Source organism: Pygoscelis adeliae, unplaced genomic scaffold, assembly GCF_000699105.1.
Source record: "Pygoscelis adeliae isolate BGI_AS28 unplaced genomic scaffold, ASM69910v1 Scaffold353, whole genome shotgun sequence".
Classification (NCBI taxonomy): Eukaryota; Metazoa; Chordata; class Aves; order Sphenisciformes; family Spheniscidae; genus Pygoscelis; species Pygoscelis adeliae.
This window is the reverse complement of record NW_008824445.1, coordinates 1,469,553-1,487,475: the sequence shown is the minus strand read 5'-3', so window position 1 is coordinate 1,487,475 and position 17,923 is coordinate 1,469,553. Positions and strand designations below refer to the sequence as shown.

Below are 17,923 nucleotides of genomic sequence, written 5' to 3'. Positions count from 1 at the left end.
ACAAATCAGTTTGCTGTCCTTCAGTTCACCTATTTATTGAGCTCGTGGCAAGGATGGATGACATGTATTATCTAACACTAGGCAGTTCAACAAGGAGCATCAAACTGCTGCTCTTCAGCAGCAGGCTGGTTGTGGGACATTAATGCGTGGGTCCCACACTGAGGCTATGTCACATAGCTACCAGAAGGGCTATGCTGCATGGTCAGAATGACTGTCTGACGAATTTATGATTAACAGAGGAAGGCAGCAGGACAGTTGTGGTGGCATGGTGATCTGCTGCTGCTGAACACTGCAGAGCGCCTTCTCCGAGGCCTCCTCTCCTCCCTTTCCCTTCCACTCTCCACCAGTTGCAGGAACAACTCAGCTGCTTATACAGCATCACTGAATTGCTGCAATTTGGAATTTAAGATCACTCAAACTTGCTACCAGCTTACGTTTCCTCACGGTGTTGTACAACTTAACTGCAGGGTCTGCTCCAGGCCCTGGAAGAAATATGCCAGGAATATCTCCCTTCATGTCAAGGAAACTGGATTAACACGAACTCTGTATCAAAACTCTATTTTGTGGGAGGGGGAGAATCAAAAGAGTGGCAATTCACAACATACTCAAGTGCTATTGCTTTTAAAATTAAAATCCAGTTCAGGGACTTTTAAATGCTCCCTGTCACAGGGTTCATTATTGAGTCTGTTTCATTTAACTTAAACAGCGTGAGTTGTCAAGAGTGGCTGCCGCAGACACAGTAAGTAATATTTTACTGGTTATTGGACCAAGAAATAATTTGTAAGTTATAATACACAAACATTTGGATTGAAAAAGCCATTCTTCTGGTGCAATGGGCCATTAATACTGTTTGTTTTTAAGACATGCAGCAGTGGTTTCAATCCATGACATAAACTCACACAAAACAAATTACTAGAAAGTGTCAGCAAAATTCAGATTGCATTTTAACTATCCATATGGCACAAACATTCATTTTAAATTATGAACTCCCACCTATCGATGTTCAGCTCTGGCTACTTTGGAATAAAATTAAAAGTTAGTGCTGAAAGCTCAGTCAGACAGTAGTGAGAAACCAGGTCTTCCTGTTCTCACGTAGAAACTACAGAATTATTGCACTCTTGATGTGACAGTACACTAATCAACATTAACTATGCTTGAAATAACTGCTTCTTTTTATCTCTTAACATCTTTTTGTTTCTATCTTACCGCTTTCAGTCTTTTCATTTTGTTAGATAAGGGTTTAAAGTGCTCTGACAATGAAAAGCCCTAATAGACCGGTTCTGTGCAGTCCTGACTGCCATTCTGCTCCCTGTACAAAAACCTTAACCCGGAAGAGAAACTGGAAACTGGCCCTACAGAGAGTAATTGTACTTTGTAATTTGGATTTTGGCATTCAGTTCCTGTGGCATTTAAAGGTACTTCTCCCACGAACCTCACCAATAACAGTCTAATTATTTCACTAGTGAAATTACCTAAAATAATATTTATTAATGAAAATAGCCCACTTATTTGACATTTATTATTTTGAAAAGACATTCACAAGCTTGAAATCTCACTGCAGACTATCCCCCTTATGCAACTTTACAAAGCCCTACTTGTCTATCGTGAAGTTTTGTGCACTTTTCTCTGAAATAGCAGATATTGGGTACACTGGCCTACAGACTGGATCCTGCATGGCATTTCTAAAAACTGTCATAGAAGGGCTAGTCAAAAAAGGATTTGACTCTGCCATTCAATTTAGTGAAGTGAGAATCAGTTGTAGTTTTATTTTATTTTATGCTGTAGATCTTCGTCATCACCTAATTAATTTTTACAGGCAGACTTTCCCCACTCAATCGACTTAGAAGCATATAAAGACATTCCTGAGAAGATTGCATTACCAGCACATCACTGCCACTATTTAGTGCTGGGAGTTTACTCATTCTCTGTCTACTTAAGATCAAACATCAGCAGCACTTGTGTATCTTGTTAGCTTTCTGCTTATTCACTGAAGGTGGTTGAATTAATGCATCAAGATGATGCCTGCATCAGTTTTTTTCCAGCTGTTGCTTTCTCAAGCCTCACTAGCACCCCTGCTGCGGGGGAAAAAAAAAAGGTAGCCATTTGTACAAGAAAGCAATCATTTTATTATGCTCTGTCCTCACAAGAATGCTGAGAAGAAGAACATACTATGAGAATAACTGCAATAGCTGCCTTTACCAGCTACAGACATCAGCTGGGTGAAAACTGGTACTTGAAAGAAGACATTTTTTCTTTTTCCTTGAGCTTAAACATTCAGTATGTGAATTTTTGCTATCATTCTGCCTTTCCCAGATAGGCTACTTAATCTGTAATAAGATACTACCACCTCGTGTGATTCAGTTCTGAAATGGAAATATATCAATACGGCACAATCAATTGATTTGCTCTTTTGATACATTCACTGTGTCACTATCTTGTTTGAATGACATGCAAACACCCAAATAACAAAAAAATGCTTGTGTCTGTTTCTCCCCATCTCTGTTAGTGTTACAAAAGCAAAGATTTGAAACAGCATACTGTGCTTCATTATCTCTTAGCTCATGCATCCTTCTGTTTGCTTCGCAAAGAAAATACAAAATGGAAAGATTGTACATAATGACTGGCAATAAAAAAAATAAGACTGCACGGTACATGTTTTCCAGCCATCCTTCAGAATCAGTATACACTAAATGCAAGTCCTGCCACTGTAGTCAATGTCTCCTTCAGTGTCAAAAATAATTGTTTAATGTCAGTAAGAGATGCTCCTTTAAACATGCCTTGTCAGTATTTGTCTATGGCTGTAGTCTGATTTGTTACATTGGCTTTATCTACAAAAAACAGCTGCACATTGGCCACAGCTAGTCTTGAGCCTGCTTAGCAGGTCACCTGTTCAGCAAGATGTGAGAGGTCAAAACAAGAACAGTGATTGATAGGATTACGAAAACTCATTCCTCTCATCAGCTTGACGGTATGCTGTCCTGATATGCCACACAGGACCACGGGGATGTTAACAAATGAACTGCAGGTGAGCTGAAATGAGACAGACACAGTGGAAGATTAAGACTGACACGGGACTCCCACAGTCATGCAACTCCTTTTTCATGATGGAGCAGCGGTGGTATTATGCTGCTCAAAACTGAAACACAGCAATGTAGCATTGGCACTTAAAATTTCAAAGTGTAATTGCATGATCCAACTGCTGTGCCAGTGTATTTGTTAATAGTATTGGAACCTGGCACAAAATATATTGGCTAATAGATGAAATGAGATTAATACTCAGGATTCATGTTCTCCTGCTGGCTGTGATTCTGAGACATGGCATGGCCTAGAGAAAGTTTCTCAAATCTAGACTTATCCATCTAGACTTACCCATTCATCTGCAAGCAGGTTTAATAATTGCTTGACATGAAGCAATGGCACTGGGTTTAACTTTTGGTAAACTGTTTTGAGGTCTTCAGTTGCAAAGACAGAATGAGAGAATGGAGTACATTAAAAGTGGAAAACATTTTCATAATGCAACACTGGAAATAAGCAGTTCATTATTTAAGATTTCATTGGCTCCTAGTTTGTTCCTCATCTGAAACTGTGTAACTGTTTGGCACATCAACTATTTTACTATTTTGACACAGTATGATAGTTTACACTTCAACCTTTATAAAAATCTGTACTTAGATGCCAGGATAGCAAAACATGAACGCAGACAGCTAACACAAAAGCCTAAATCATTTCTGAAGCATTAGTAAGGACATTGTTTTTCTAAGAAAGGCAAGAATAAGTAGAATTGTTTTCTAAACAGATTTGGAAAGAGCAGATTCATTTAACTCCACCCCTCTAGGTACTATCAGGAAAAAAATGTAGTAATCATAGATGTACAGTAAAAATAAATATATTACTGCAAATCTTTAATCTTACTGAAAAGCTGCAGGCCTCTAAGTGAATGAATAATATCAAGCATTAGCTTGCTGAGAGGTAACGAAGCAGTTTGAGAACATCTTAAGTGAGCAATTTTCTCACCACTTGCTCAAATAAAGAAAATAAAAATATTTTTCTTATTTAAAAGTCTTTACTGTGCTTTTGTAGGGTGTTTTCAAAATCTCTAGAGAGGAGAAAAATATAAGAAGGAACAATGTGGTTTTTCATTCAGTTATTATTTTGGACCTGAACAAGCAACCTCACAAAGCCAAAGTTCTTAAAATGTGTTCATTCCTTTACAGCTTAAAATCCAATTTGTACTAGAGGTTAAGTATATTTTATTAAGTATATCAATATTGGACTTATAGGTTATAATTTAGGATACAAAAATTGCCCAGTAACATAAAAAAACAGTCTGCAGTCAAAACATTTTTATTAATATTAGGTCAAGGATGATCAAAGATTTTAAGATTAATTTTCCAACCCCTGATTTCAAGCTCACTGTTGTGTTCTATGGACGTTTAAAGAACAATACCAAGTCCATATTATCTGGGCTTACTCATCCATTTTTGTTTTTGTTCAGAAACAAAATCTAAGCCATGACAAGATGGTGAGGGTGAATAACCTTTCTCATTTTCCTTTCTGTTCACTTTGAACCACAGCAGGTCTTTTACTTCTCTTGAAAATTGTTCGTCTATTCATCTCCTATGCATCTGAAAGTATTAACTGATCTCCTAGAAAAGGAAATCCATAGGTTTATTGCTGAGATTTCAGTCTCTAAGATGGTTATTTTATTTTCTTGAGTTTGAAACACAGATAAATTTGTCCAACTCTGGCATGTATTTTTGATACTCTAGATCTTTCAAGTCATAGTTATTCTTTACGTTCATCTTCATACACACAGCAGAAATACCATACATTAGCTCTTCTAGTCTCTTGGCACGAAGAGTTTGATTTTGTGTCTCTTTCACAAGCCAGCTATTAAAAACAAGCTGCTCAGACCAGCCAAGTTTTCCAGCTTGTTTGATATGGCAGTGCCCTACTGCAGTACAGCTTCAACATGCTGTCTTACTTTATACTGACTGAAGTTTCTTTAATTGAAGTCACTGATGACACAGAACTTCGACAATAATTAGCCCAATTAGGTCTTAGTTCAGCAACATACTTAACCACCTGCAGATCTCAAACATTTATTAATGTTTTATGAAGTTGAGCTTTTATTTTACAAAGCAATTTGTTTCTTAGAAATTAAGGGGAAGTGGAGGTAATAACTATATCCAAAGTGTTTATACTGCTATTCACATTCAATAGCGAGTAACAGCTAGACTTGCTGATACGTTTGTGAAGACAACAGAAGTTAAATGAACCTGTTAACTTCCAGGGACAGGCTACTAATCCAGAAAAATTAGACCGCAAAATTCTCCAGCAATCCTTTTTTCCCATTTCTCATTATTTCTAACAGATCAGACAAAAAGCTCTATGCTTTCAGATCTGCTGGGGAACACAGTTTACTGCTGCTATCATATCATTATTTCTATGGTCGGCTATATAGCTGCACAAACTTTTACTATTTAATTTTTCTTATATGGGTCTTTTTTTCCAGCATAGCTTTAGGAAAATATAATGCCTCTGTAAAACCCTGTCTGTGTCATGACAGGTTATGTAAACTTTTCAAGCTCTGAAAATAGGCATGCTATGAAGCAGAAATTATCTGAGAATAGAAAAATCCAACTACAAAAGTACATTGCATATTTTATTTGATAGTGCAATAAGCACCTGATCCTATGATTCTCTGTCACCTTCCAGGAAACCAGTTTTTACTCTTATCTGTTGGGTAGACGAGCTTTCTCAGTTCATTAGTATAGACTTTGTTAGTTGCCTATGTTTTCTAATCACATGATGTCTGTTTATTAGGGTTTACATCTTACAGGCTTCAGCCACATTCCACTGAAATCAAAAGGAGCCTTTCATCATGGTATGATGACATCAAGCCTGCCTGTGATCTTAAGTAGCTATGCTCTATCCTTGAGCTAAGTTGTTAGAGATCAGTCTCAGTTTTCGCTTTTACTTAGACTGTCTTGTCATTTTCTGTCAATCAATTTTCAGCAAAAGCCTGAACTTCCATCGTCTCTCTCAAGTCTACAGACAGGCATCTAAAATTGCTAACGAAACTGATTATGCTGTATATAGATTCCTGTATTGTAAGGTCAGAGAAAACATTTTGATCATCTGGTTTGACCTCCAGACCGACACAGGCTATAGTACTTCCCTAAATAGTCTTGAGTTACTAAATATACTGAAAACATTGTCTTCTTGAAGTCTGTGTTGAAATCTGCACTTGGTTCAGCCTTTTGGTTTGGCTACTGTTGTTTGCAGTCTTTCATCCACATAAGACAAACACTGTGAAGCTGACTGTTAACTTTAAAAGCTCTTTTTTGGTAGATAAATGTTTTAACAGCCAGCCACTGACAATACTGCAGCTAGGAGCTAGCACACTAACGCTACACAAACATCACCTCTGCAACTCTCAAGTCTGCTGCTGAGACTACGAAAAAAATACTAATTCCATGATTTTTGTACTGAGATTGTACTGCACCCATAATAACAACTATAAAAAACCTTTCCCAGCACTGCTTCAGTTTGTATTAGGTAATTGCTATTTATGTTAGTAACCCAAACTATCAAGTGAACTGTACAAAGAGCTGGGATTCCTTAGCTTTTGGTTTAGTACCATTCACATCTGGGGGCTGGGGGAAGTCTCCCACAGGAAAATGTATTTGATGCCTTCTGCCACTCACTTAAATCTACCGTTAAATTATTTTTGAAGCCATTACACTGATTTAAAGAGACTATTTATGTACCGGTGTTATATTTAACATGAGTCAAATGTTAAGGCTTTTCTATGACTGAAAAAAAATCAGTACAAAGAATATTCCTAAGAAGTCTGTTCTATTAAAAAAGTCTTGAAACATTCTGAAGAGCCTATTTCATTTTAAAGAATAACTTGACAATGTATGGCCTGATCACCAAGGATGTTTAACACCGATGCCTCAAATGTATTATAATTCGCATTGCAGGGAATGTGCTATTTCTTTACATTCAGTCCTGGGAATCCTGAATTTGACAAATGTTCAAGGATACTGCTAAAGATAGAGGCAAGAGTTATCTGGAGAAATATTTCCCCCCAAAATCATTACATGCCTTTAGATATGGAATAGAACTTCATGAAAAAAGTCTTTTTAAAAAAAAAGAATCATAAATGCCATGAGGTGAACGAGATTGGACAGCTTTATCTGCATAAAAGCTAGGGATCTTTTCAAGTGCACTTCACTGTGCAAGCCTACACTATCAAAATGGTATTCTTCTGAGCAAAACTGCCTTCTATTCTTGATAGTTTTCTACTGATTGCTCCAAGTTTAGTAGAATTTTAAACACTTTAAAACTGCAAATCCCCAGAAAAGCAATTCAGTGTGAACTCCTAATTAGTCTGTGGTAAGCGCAAAGGTACAGCCAAAAAACCTGCCTCCACGCACATATTAAAAGAAGTGGAAATTGTAGCTTGCCACCAGAGATGGAAATAGAGACAAGACTGATAAGATAAATGAGATGAAACAGTCGTAAAAAACAATACTGAATAATCTGATGCCAGATTTCAAGTTATTATTTAACAGGCACAGATGTTAGAGTCACATTTTAGTTTGCTTTTCATGTACATTATGAATTATTTTGCACTTTTGCATTAGTACACATCAGGCAAAAAACTGTCTCTAATATATTAGAAGAAATGCACTTTAGGGGGACCTTCCCCCTCCTCAATCTGTTGACTGCTCTTTTAATCATAAAATGGTCGGACATGAGATCCAATCAACACTAAGGCTGCGCTAGCAAGTGACAAATCATTTTACTTCAGAAAATTATTAATCTTAGTGGCGCTGTGCTTGTGTGCCGTGATTTACTGAGAACAAAATAACCTCACAATGCTCAATTGAAAATTGGACACCGGTTTTGAATAATGGCACACATTTACTGACGTGATAAAGCAATTGAATAGTGAGGATTCATTCATAACAGAGGGAACAGCTGTACTGTCAGAGATCAGATTGATGAATATAATACTGAAATATTTTTACCACAGTAAAATGCCTACAAATTCTTTTTTTGGGGAAAGGCAGCTGTAGCAACTAAAGCATTACCAGGATCAGGCGACTTTAAATTAGGTCATCTGCCTTACATGTCATTATTTTGGTGAAAACGGAGACAGGCTCTAGATGAAGACCAAATAACAAAACATCAACAGACATTTCCCTTCTTCACCACTTCTTCACCTCACCTGCTCTCCTGCAAAAGACATCCACAGTTTCTATCACACAGCTGTAAAGCAGAGCATGCTCAGGTATTGGTGCTTTCGTCTAACTTACCTTCTAAGGGACATTGACCCATATGTCATCCATTTTATCTTTTGGTGCAATTCAGCCCTGGACAGACCAGAAATCTGGAGGCAGTCTGGGTAGTTTACTAACCAGACTAATCTGATCGATATTCTGCCTGAATCTAATATTAATATTTTTCATATCATTAAGTCATTTTATTACATAATCGGTTAACCCTCACATTCTAAATTTCTTTCATCGTTGACATCTACTACGAATAAATATAGCGAATACAGAAAAAAAGGGAGTTTTACCTGCATTTTGTAGAAATCTATACCAGTCAAATGTTTCACTGGGTGTAGTCTTAATTCCTGTATTGAAAAAAAGAGAAACACAACATGTTTGGTCCCTGGATGGCTGAATTACGGTTCTAGAAGTCTTGCCCTAAGAAAACAGTATTTCTGTCAAGCACACTGAATTCCATACACAGCCGCTCCCATCTCAAGCTCTTCCCAACAATGTCAGGTTGTTTGCACAGTCCTTCTGTAGTTATCAGATTGAAATAAAATTGAAAATTTTGCACAATCACACAGTGTATGAACTTCTTTAGCAACCCAGGGAATTAAGCTCACTTACATCATGCTAAAATTGGCCTTTTAAAATCTACATACAAGATAATATTATCTGAGGGAGCATATTATTCCAAAACAGATACAGGTCAGTTGAGACCCAAGTCCTTAACATAAGACAAAGAAAGTAAATTAAATTTATATCAAAATTAAATATCATTCTAAACTGGATATTAATTTACTTGGTTTGCCTTATGTTAAAGATTAATTATTTTACTAATGAAACTATTTTTTAAATTTATTTGATCTCTTAGTTAACTATTACCTCACAAGGGGCTTAAATATAGACTAAATATGGGCTAAATAGACTTCACAATGAATTATTTCAATGTAATAGTTTTGAAAATAATTTTATTTTCTTTGAAAGTGAAATACACAAAATGGAATGAGTTTTGGAAGCTGCAGACAGTCATTTTTAGATAAATAAAATCAGGAGCTGTAGCTTAAGTAATCACATCTAAAATGCTGAGTTGAGTGTTCCCTAGACTACTCACTTAAGTAATATACTTTGGATTAGACACTTGTTGGGTGTCATTATTCTAAGTTCCCTCAGGGAACTCAACTTAAAGCATTTAAAGGAATTTGGAGCTTCAGAGAATAACCACTCAGCATCTTGTGCGAAATCAGACTGAGGGTCTACTCCTAGGCTACTAACTTCCTTATGCTTTGGAGAAAGCTCGGTGTTACCTTATCTTTCAGATTCCTATTGTAAGGTATGTGGGACAACATTTTTTTTAAAAGCACCAAATGAGTTGAAAATTTAGGCTAAGAGACTGAAATACTGCCTCAATTAAAGTCAATGGCAAAAAGCTCAACTTCAGTGGTGCAAGGACTTCAAACCCCATACCCATTTCAGCAAAATATTTCCAGGGCAAAGAAGGTAGATATATAAACATACAGGTACTAACACATGACTCAAATAAATTGAATGCTTTAGTCAGTATTTCAAAACTCTCACCTTGAGCTTGGACATGTATTTTCTTCCTAGCATCTGGCTTTAAAGAGAAGGAGAAGAAAAGTAACTGTCATAGTTCACCATAAAATACCTGTTCAATCTTCAGAAAAACACAACTAATACAACAGAATGGACATCAGCATGATTTTCTTTTGACTATTAAAAATCAGAACAGAGTATCAGAAAGATACATTTAAGTAACACCAAAAGCCAACAGTCAGCAATTTAAATTACATTACTATGAACATTTACAGTAGCAATGAATTAATTTTGCAATTAACATGATTACCAAGTTAGTACATATTTTTAGTTTATCTCTGTATATTTTGTCATAATCATTAACCTGATTATTGCATAGAAAATTAATATATTTCCCTAGAATAAAAAGATTTGCAACCACAGAACAGCCCTAGTTCCCAAAAAATGCTAGTCTTGAAAGAAAAATTATAGCTGATTTTGAAACCACAGTCCACATTTATCCATAATAGAATTTTTAAACACATCAGGCATGAAACAAACCCCATTTACCTCTAGCCTTTTCAAAAATTGCTGTCAAATATATGTAGACTTGTCTATACAGGAAAACTGACCAGCAGTAGTTATTGCAGAATATTCCCAAATAAAAATTGCATAAGAAATTATTTTAAAATAGCTATAGTAAAAGAGGTAATTACTACATTTCCAAAGTTACTCCCGAAGTGCTACTATGCTAGTTATTTAATTTAGGTGATTAAATAAGCAAGTTCTTATTTCAGTATCTTTCTATAATTCCAACCATGAATTTGTGGAATACATTTTCTTCACAAAAATATCGAAATGTTCTTGGGATCTTTCCACACTGAAAAAAACCCAAAACCAAAAAACCAACACCACCACTCCCCAGCAAACAAGCAGAGGTTTTTGAGCTCAAAGTGTTTGTGCGAAGCTGTCTGTTCAGACAATTCCTAGTTGTTTTAAAAGCGCTGGTTGTAAGGCCTGTAGAGGAGTAAGCTAAGGAAGGTATTACTCAACTGGCGTAGCCTCCAATAGATTTGCTCAATATTACCTTGACTGCTTCAGATCTTTGAAATTATATTCTTTCAAGCAGTTCCATTAATGCTATTGCTTCATTTAGCATCATAGCGTCCAGAAATGAACAACCTTCTTTAGAGTACCAGTCCTTCCTATCTTGAGACTAAATCTCGCCTCCTTTTCGGTGCCAATTTCATTACGTAGAGAGGCACAGTCCTACCTAGCAGGCTGCGGCTGTCTGAGTCACTGCCTGCCTGCCATGGCTCCTTCTAAAGTGCAGATGGAAAAAGGACTACTAGATTGCGCCTCCAACCATTCCACTTTTGAACGGTGGGACACATTGCTGGTACACTGCTGAACTCTTCAAGCTAAATATTGCTATGCAGGCTTGCCTCTTCATGTGGACAGTTGTTGGAATAACACAGCCAGAGTTAACCACGGCAGAGCAGCACGTATTCCAGTGCATCACGTCAAGCTGCACATTAGTCTTCCCTTCTCTTCTCCCACCCCCACCCCATCCTTAGCAGATTGTGATATCACACCTGCAGGATAATAACTTGAAGGCAGGAAGAGAACCGGTATTAGGAGAACAAGAATTAATGTAGAAACAAACTCTTAAGTAACCAATTCCTGAACCAGTCAGCTCAGGAAATAAGAAGCCAGGGAAATTATTTTGGTTTTTTTTTAGTTGCAAACATTTTGTTTTTCCCCTATCACTCCTATGTGACTGCCCCTCCAGTCCACTGCCCAGTCATAACAGTCTATTTTAGTTATTAAAAATGAACTGGGAAAAAGAAATGGACAGAAAAGAGGTCATATAAAAAGTGAATAGTCATCAACAAGCGGTTCACAGATGGGAAGGATGTGGTGTCGGAGAATCAGAGTGAATTAACTAAGTCATAAAAACTACATGAACAAGCTGCAAATCCATACATAAATGAAGTGGGGTAAAAATAACACTGTTTACGCCACAGTGGAAGACTAAGAATATTCTATGGACTTTATCTCTCAAAAGCTATATAAATTTTTGTGTTCAAAGCATTTAAAAATAAGAAAAAATGGTTTAATAGGTTATTTTATTACTTAACATTTCTTGGTCCTTCTCTTACCTCTTAATTACCTCTTAATAAATATTAAATTATATTTAATTTATAATTAAATTATATCGATACAAAAAAGCCTTGCAAACAACGGAGATGGCACTGCAAGCTGCAGGCCAACTTCAGAATTTAAAATTGCAGGACAAGTGGGATAGCTGAAATTCAGTGCTAGGACAGAGATGCAGCAAAACAGAAGGTGGAAAAAAGCAGATGGGGCAGAGGGCAGCTTAAACCAGCCTTGCCTCCATAGCTGACATACTGCACAGTTCTGCCTCAAACTCTGGTGGGTGAAGATAGGCTTTTAGTTCCCTAAAACCACTAAGTTTCAAAAATAAGCTTAAGTTAAGCATCTGGTTTCATGCTCTGCTGGACGTTTAATGCCTTACGGTGAGTAAACATAATCCTGCCAGGGCTTGGATCATCAAGAAGAAAATAGCAGGAATACTGTGTAACAGGGCGTACAGATGTATTCACACTTTATAGATCAATTTTCTGTTATCGTCTTTATTTTAAATGGTCTTGAGGAGAATGGAAAACTGAAATTGAATGCTAATAAAACTGGCTTAGGTAATTCTTATGCACTAGTTTTATACTACTGAAATAAAACACTGACCATAAACACAAGATCTTTTACAGTATTTCAAACTCACTTGGAATACAGATTATTACAAATGCTGTATTATGTACTTCATAATTAAAGATAATTTATCCAATGTAATAGAAAAGAATTTGTTGGAAGATACAGCCTTTGAGCACAGTGCAATTGCTTACATGTTCGTAATTTAAATTCTTAATTGACTGTCTAACTCATAAAGCACACATTAGAGGAATAATGCAGTTCACATTACTGCGAGTTAATATGTAAAAAGTGTTAATATCTGTGACCTAGGTATGGAAAGATGTATTCATATTCTTCACTGTTTGAAAGTGAATGTGTGGCATTTGGTCTCACCCCTTATATGAAGATACAGCTAGAAAAAGAACTCAAAACTCCAGCATTTAAGACACAGGTCAGCAGGCGGTATTTCAGTTTAGGACTTGACAGACTTGCCTCCAAGTCCCGGTCTGCCACAGACCTTCTCCAAAACACTGAGTGAGTCTCATAGGCCCAGAGCATAAAGGTGTTCAGGAAAAATCAATCGAAGTTAAGTACTTAAAAACATTTGAGGTGCTGATTTCAAAAGGATTTCAAAGTTCGAGTTTGTTTCTCCTCCTTATAGTTAGTTACTTTTGTCTTTTTCTTGCTTAAGATCTATGGCAGAAGCTGTGCCCTTTCACGTTTACCCATCAGGAATTCATTGTGGTAACTATTAAAATCAAGTTATATTTGTAATGTAAATACCAGATCCTATGTCTGCTCATGTATCCTTTTAATGCAAACAGATAAAAAAATAAATTCATGCTGAAACAAAGTACTGAATATCAAATTGTTCTGTTGTGCAAGTTCCACTCTAAGTGATTTTTTTTTAGGCAAGGGTGTATTAATGATTATATTATGATGCAAATTAGAACTGAAGAGATACCAAGCAGTTAGTTTCTACTTCTTGCATTTATTGTTCAGCTTCAGCTGATGTTTCACAAGATGAGGTGAGCAGAGCCAACAGCTCGCTGCAGCTGCAAGAGGGTGGTCCTGCCTTCCTCTTTTTATCCCAGTGTGTTGCCCCTTACTGTCAGCCAAACAGTTACCGCCTGCCCTTCACTGGATCTGGTGCTCATCGCACCTCTCTGTGATCCAGTACAAGTCTTTAGCCAAGAAGTTAGTTGGAAAGCTAACCTTGCACAGAAAATCAGCTGGGCTAACAAGCTGGATCAGCGAGCCCTGCTGCCTGTTGTGGAGTTTTCCACAAGTCACCAGTGCAGCCTGACACTATCCAAAAGCACTCCTTGTACTCAAATGGCTGCAGCTCTTTATGGTCTTCCTCGGCTCTTCAGAAATCAGGGTTGAGCACTGCCTACTTCAAGGATTTGTCTCAATTTTCTCCACTGGCAGTCTGCCATCAACTCAACCACGTAAGGGTGAAAATGTTGACCCAGTCTATTTTCAAACAGGAGCATCAGATACTAAAAATAATTGCACTGAATGTCTGAAGTAGCCTTGCAATAGAGCAGATGCAATGGTACCTACTAAATGAAGAGAAAGAGAATGAACCATTATTACTCCCAGTTTTTTGCTGGCTAAATGATCTCCTTCAAATACATCGCCAAATGTATTTAACCACTATACTGTTGGATGAAAATAATTTTATTCAGTATTTTTCCATGTATCGTTCAGCACAGTGTGTTTTGTTTTGTTTTCAGAAGGAGAGATGAGTTTTAAGAAAGTTAAGTGCTATTTATGTGCTGCATATCCCTCAAGGCCTGGTCAACAGGGCTGTATATCACATATTGCTGGGCTTAGCATAACTTCAAGTTTACCTCTGCAGTTCACCTTAAGAAGTTAATTCTATTTCCAGTGTTGACAGAACAAGTATTTTCAAATTATTCTTTCAAATTATGTATTTTAAGTAAAGCTGTTTAGTGGAATTTTGGCAACCTAAAGAAGTTTATTAAATTATGCAAAAAGAAACAATATATGCATATGGCATCAAGAGAGACTCGATAACAACAGCAATGATTATTTTTAAATGTTGCAGAGAAGCACTTCCTAAACTGCTGTATACTCTTTTCAAATACTAAACAGCTTTTAAATGCCAGATCTATTTGACCTGTCGAAGTACATAAATATGAAACACTTTCTCTGAAAGGAATAGAGAATATGAAGATTATTGCAATTCTCTAGCATTATTTAGAAAACATTTTAGGAGAACGCATAGTTGCTAATACTATAAGCATCACCATCATCATGCAAACATACCCACTCTGCTGCTGCCAGTTCCTTCATTTTCACCGTGAAAGCCACTGCAAACCTAGTTAAATGGACAAAAATAGTTGGGATCATCTGCTTAAAGTGTTTAAACATAAAAACAGAAAAGTACTTCAGAAAAAATCTTTATAAGAACAAAGAGCAGAGGCTTATAAAAATCATTATAGATGGAAAGACAGAAAGCAGGCTTTCTATTTGTTTTACCAGAAAATACTGGTTAAACAAATGGCATCTCATCAGGCTTTACAACTTAGAGCTCTTGAGGAGTTAAAGTGAGGATTTCTTAAAGTAAGAGAAAACCCAAATAATGGGAACATCCCCCAGTTTATCTAGATTAATATATACAGCTGCAGTAGTGAGTTAGCATTTCCTGTTTCTACATCGTTGCAATTTGCAACAGCCCTCTTCACAACCAGAAAGCTAGGTAAGAAGGATCTTCAATCCAGTTACTTTCATATTAATGTTGTTTGACAATACCCAGTCCCACTATTTGCAACTCATTACAACTGAGTTTAATTCAAATGAGCAGATGGATTTTTTTAAACCTTTCCCCAATGTTCTCTCCTTATTTCTAGGTAGTCACAGCTGTCAATGAGTAACAAAAATCTGAGAGACCAAAATGTTGTTCTTCAGGAAAAATAACAGAATTAAATAAACTAAAGAATAAGAAAGATGATCCAGTGACTGGGCTTCAACTCTGGAATCTCACAGACTTGGGACACACAGCTCTGTAGCTCTGAATGTTAAGCGTCTGCAGTGGAGATGAAATTTGCAGACACCTGATATTCCTTTATAATAGGGAAGAATTGGGTGCCCAGAAATGAGATTTACCACAGTCATCGTTTCAGGCAAAGAGACCGTTACACTAGCCAGACATAATACTGATAGAAGGGCATTTTGACCGTTCTCTGGTTAAGACTCTTCTTTGTTATGAGAAGGGCATTTAAATGAATGAACTGTAGAATAGTATATGAACACCATCTACTCCTCCTCTGTAATGCATATAAATCATAACGCCAAAGTAAGAGCAAGCAATCAAAAGTGTACTTGAATAACTTAATGGCTAGGGTTTTCATCTGGGAGGGAGAAGAGAATTCTATTCCCAAGCTTCCTTCCACTTTTTCCCTTACGACTTTTTATAATGGCTCATCCGGACTTCTACTTATGTGCCTTTGAGAAATGTATGTAGTACGCTATCATTCCACATTACAGAAGGGTTATGTCAGAGACCATTTAAAAGCAGCACTGATATGAACAGTTTTCATTTTTGGGTGTCTCATTACAGAGAGACTTCAGCCACAGAAATCTTGATTCCTAAACACACTAGATAAACAAGTTATTCTTACTGGGAGCTTGGTGTAATACCAAGAAGTCAGATGAGATATTTTTATGGAGTCAGAGCTAATAAAGAATCCCTGTTCAGAATAGATCTTAAGAACATGCTGGGCTTTAATGTAGCTTTTAAGTTGTGATGAAATATAAACACATGCTTTAATTGTTCTTAAAGGGAACTTTAGTGTTAACTGGAACCACAAATGGGACCATTTCTGAAGACTATCAGTCCTGTGGAATAAAAATATTTGAACGCCTCCTTCATATAAGACATAATGTGGCTGCTCAGCAAGATTCCTTTTTTTTAATTGCTTTTAAAGATACTGAAGATAAAACAGAGGTTATCACATATTACACTTATGATTCAGTGTTTCTTTTCCATAGCATTAATGTAGTGTTTCTGTCCTGAGCCAACCCTGTGACATCTCAATGGTTAGAGTTGAAGCACATTGCTAAGTCACACCCAGAACAGTGCTTTTCCATTGGAGATGTTATGTTATAATTTGAGGACATGAAATTACAATCATTCATGAGAAGTCACATAAATGCTGAATTATAACTCCTACTTTTGTTTGTTGAAACAAACCTTATCCCCATACATTTGTTTTGTAGTATCTGCTTTATGGTACTACAATGAATCTCACATATACAACTTGACAGCTTTAAAGTTATTAAAGCCTTTGCAAATGCTTGTTTTGTCAAGTTGCACATGCTCCCTTTCCAGTTTTTGCAATTATACTTTCAATACATCACATTAACAAGCAGAAAAAACTGTTGCTCCAAGGTCTACAAAACACTGTTCAATAGAAAAAATACCCTAGAGGAGTATAACCACCATTTAGAGGAATTTGATTAAAAATGAAACACTCATTATAAAGCTAGACAGTGTTCAATACTTTGTTTTATGGAATGTGGTGGTATACGGTACTGGACAAGTAATCTACAATTCCTGATACTTTCTGCTTAGAACCCTGCAATCAATAAAGAAAAAAAAAAAAATCAATGTTTCTTTTAATAACTATGCAATGAATAATACTAGTGATAATACTGGAAAAGAGATCCATTCAGAATAACTTTTAGAAAACTGAATTACTTTTCCTGTAGCAGAGAAAATACTATGAACTGCATAAGGATGCAGTAACATACTTTGAAACGTCATAGGAAATCCAAGCTACTAAACTATACTTCAAGTTCCTAACTTAATTATCATTAAAAAAACACTCAGTAAAGCACAGTTTTTGCATAAGCTATATTAGCTATATTTGTAACAGATCATATTTTAAACACAGAACTGCATCAAATGGACACACTCAGAGGTTCTGTTTTTATATACTTTTCATTTTGCACAGTGCTGAAATTTCACTGACACATTAGATACCTTTTTTCTCTTCCTTCAGACCTGTTTAAAAAATAACTTCTGATTATTTGATAACAAAAGTAAACAAGTATATAAATTTTGTCTTGAATGGGGCCCTAAGTTGCTTTTCAACTACAAGTCACACTAAGATGTAAGAACATGCCCTAATGATTTTTCAATGAGCCTGATTAAGTGCTGTCTTTAAAATCTGTTTACCTACCACATTTTATAGGGCACTCTAGACAGAACAGCGCATCTATGCCAGCGTTAAGTTAGCCAATAATAGCTAGAACATACAGTGGTATTAGCAAAGATAAAACTACAAGATATAAGCCTGCTCCTGATTCTGTATGCATTTCCTCATTGCTAACATGAACCAAAATCCATGCTGCCG

The 17,923-nt window shown here is 36.4% G+C and overlaps 1 protein-coding gene across 1 annotated transcript in view; it reads right to left on the bottom strand.

Annotated features, from left to right (window-relative positions):
* GLT1D1 (glycosyltransferase 1 domain containing 1) overlaps window positions 1–17,923 on the bottom strand; it is a 51,481-nt gene that overhangs the window by 26,705 nt on the left and 6,853 nt on the right. The window contains exons 4-6 of the mRNA XM_009320965.1: window positions 14,832–14,883; window positions 9,870–9,906; window positions 8,597–8,653 (exon numbers count right to left, since the gene is read on the bottom strand). Of these exons, the coding sequence (XP_009319240.1) occupies window positions 8,597–8,653; window positions 9,870–9,906; window positions 14,832–14,883 (146 nt within the window). The remainder of the gene's footprint in view (window positions 1–8,596; window positions 8,654–9,869; window positions 9,907–14,831; window positions 14,884–17,923) is intronic.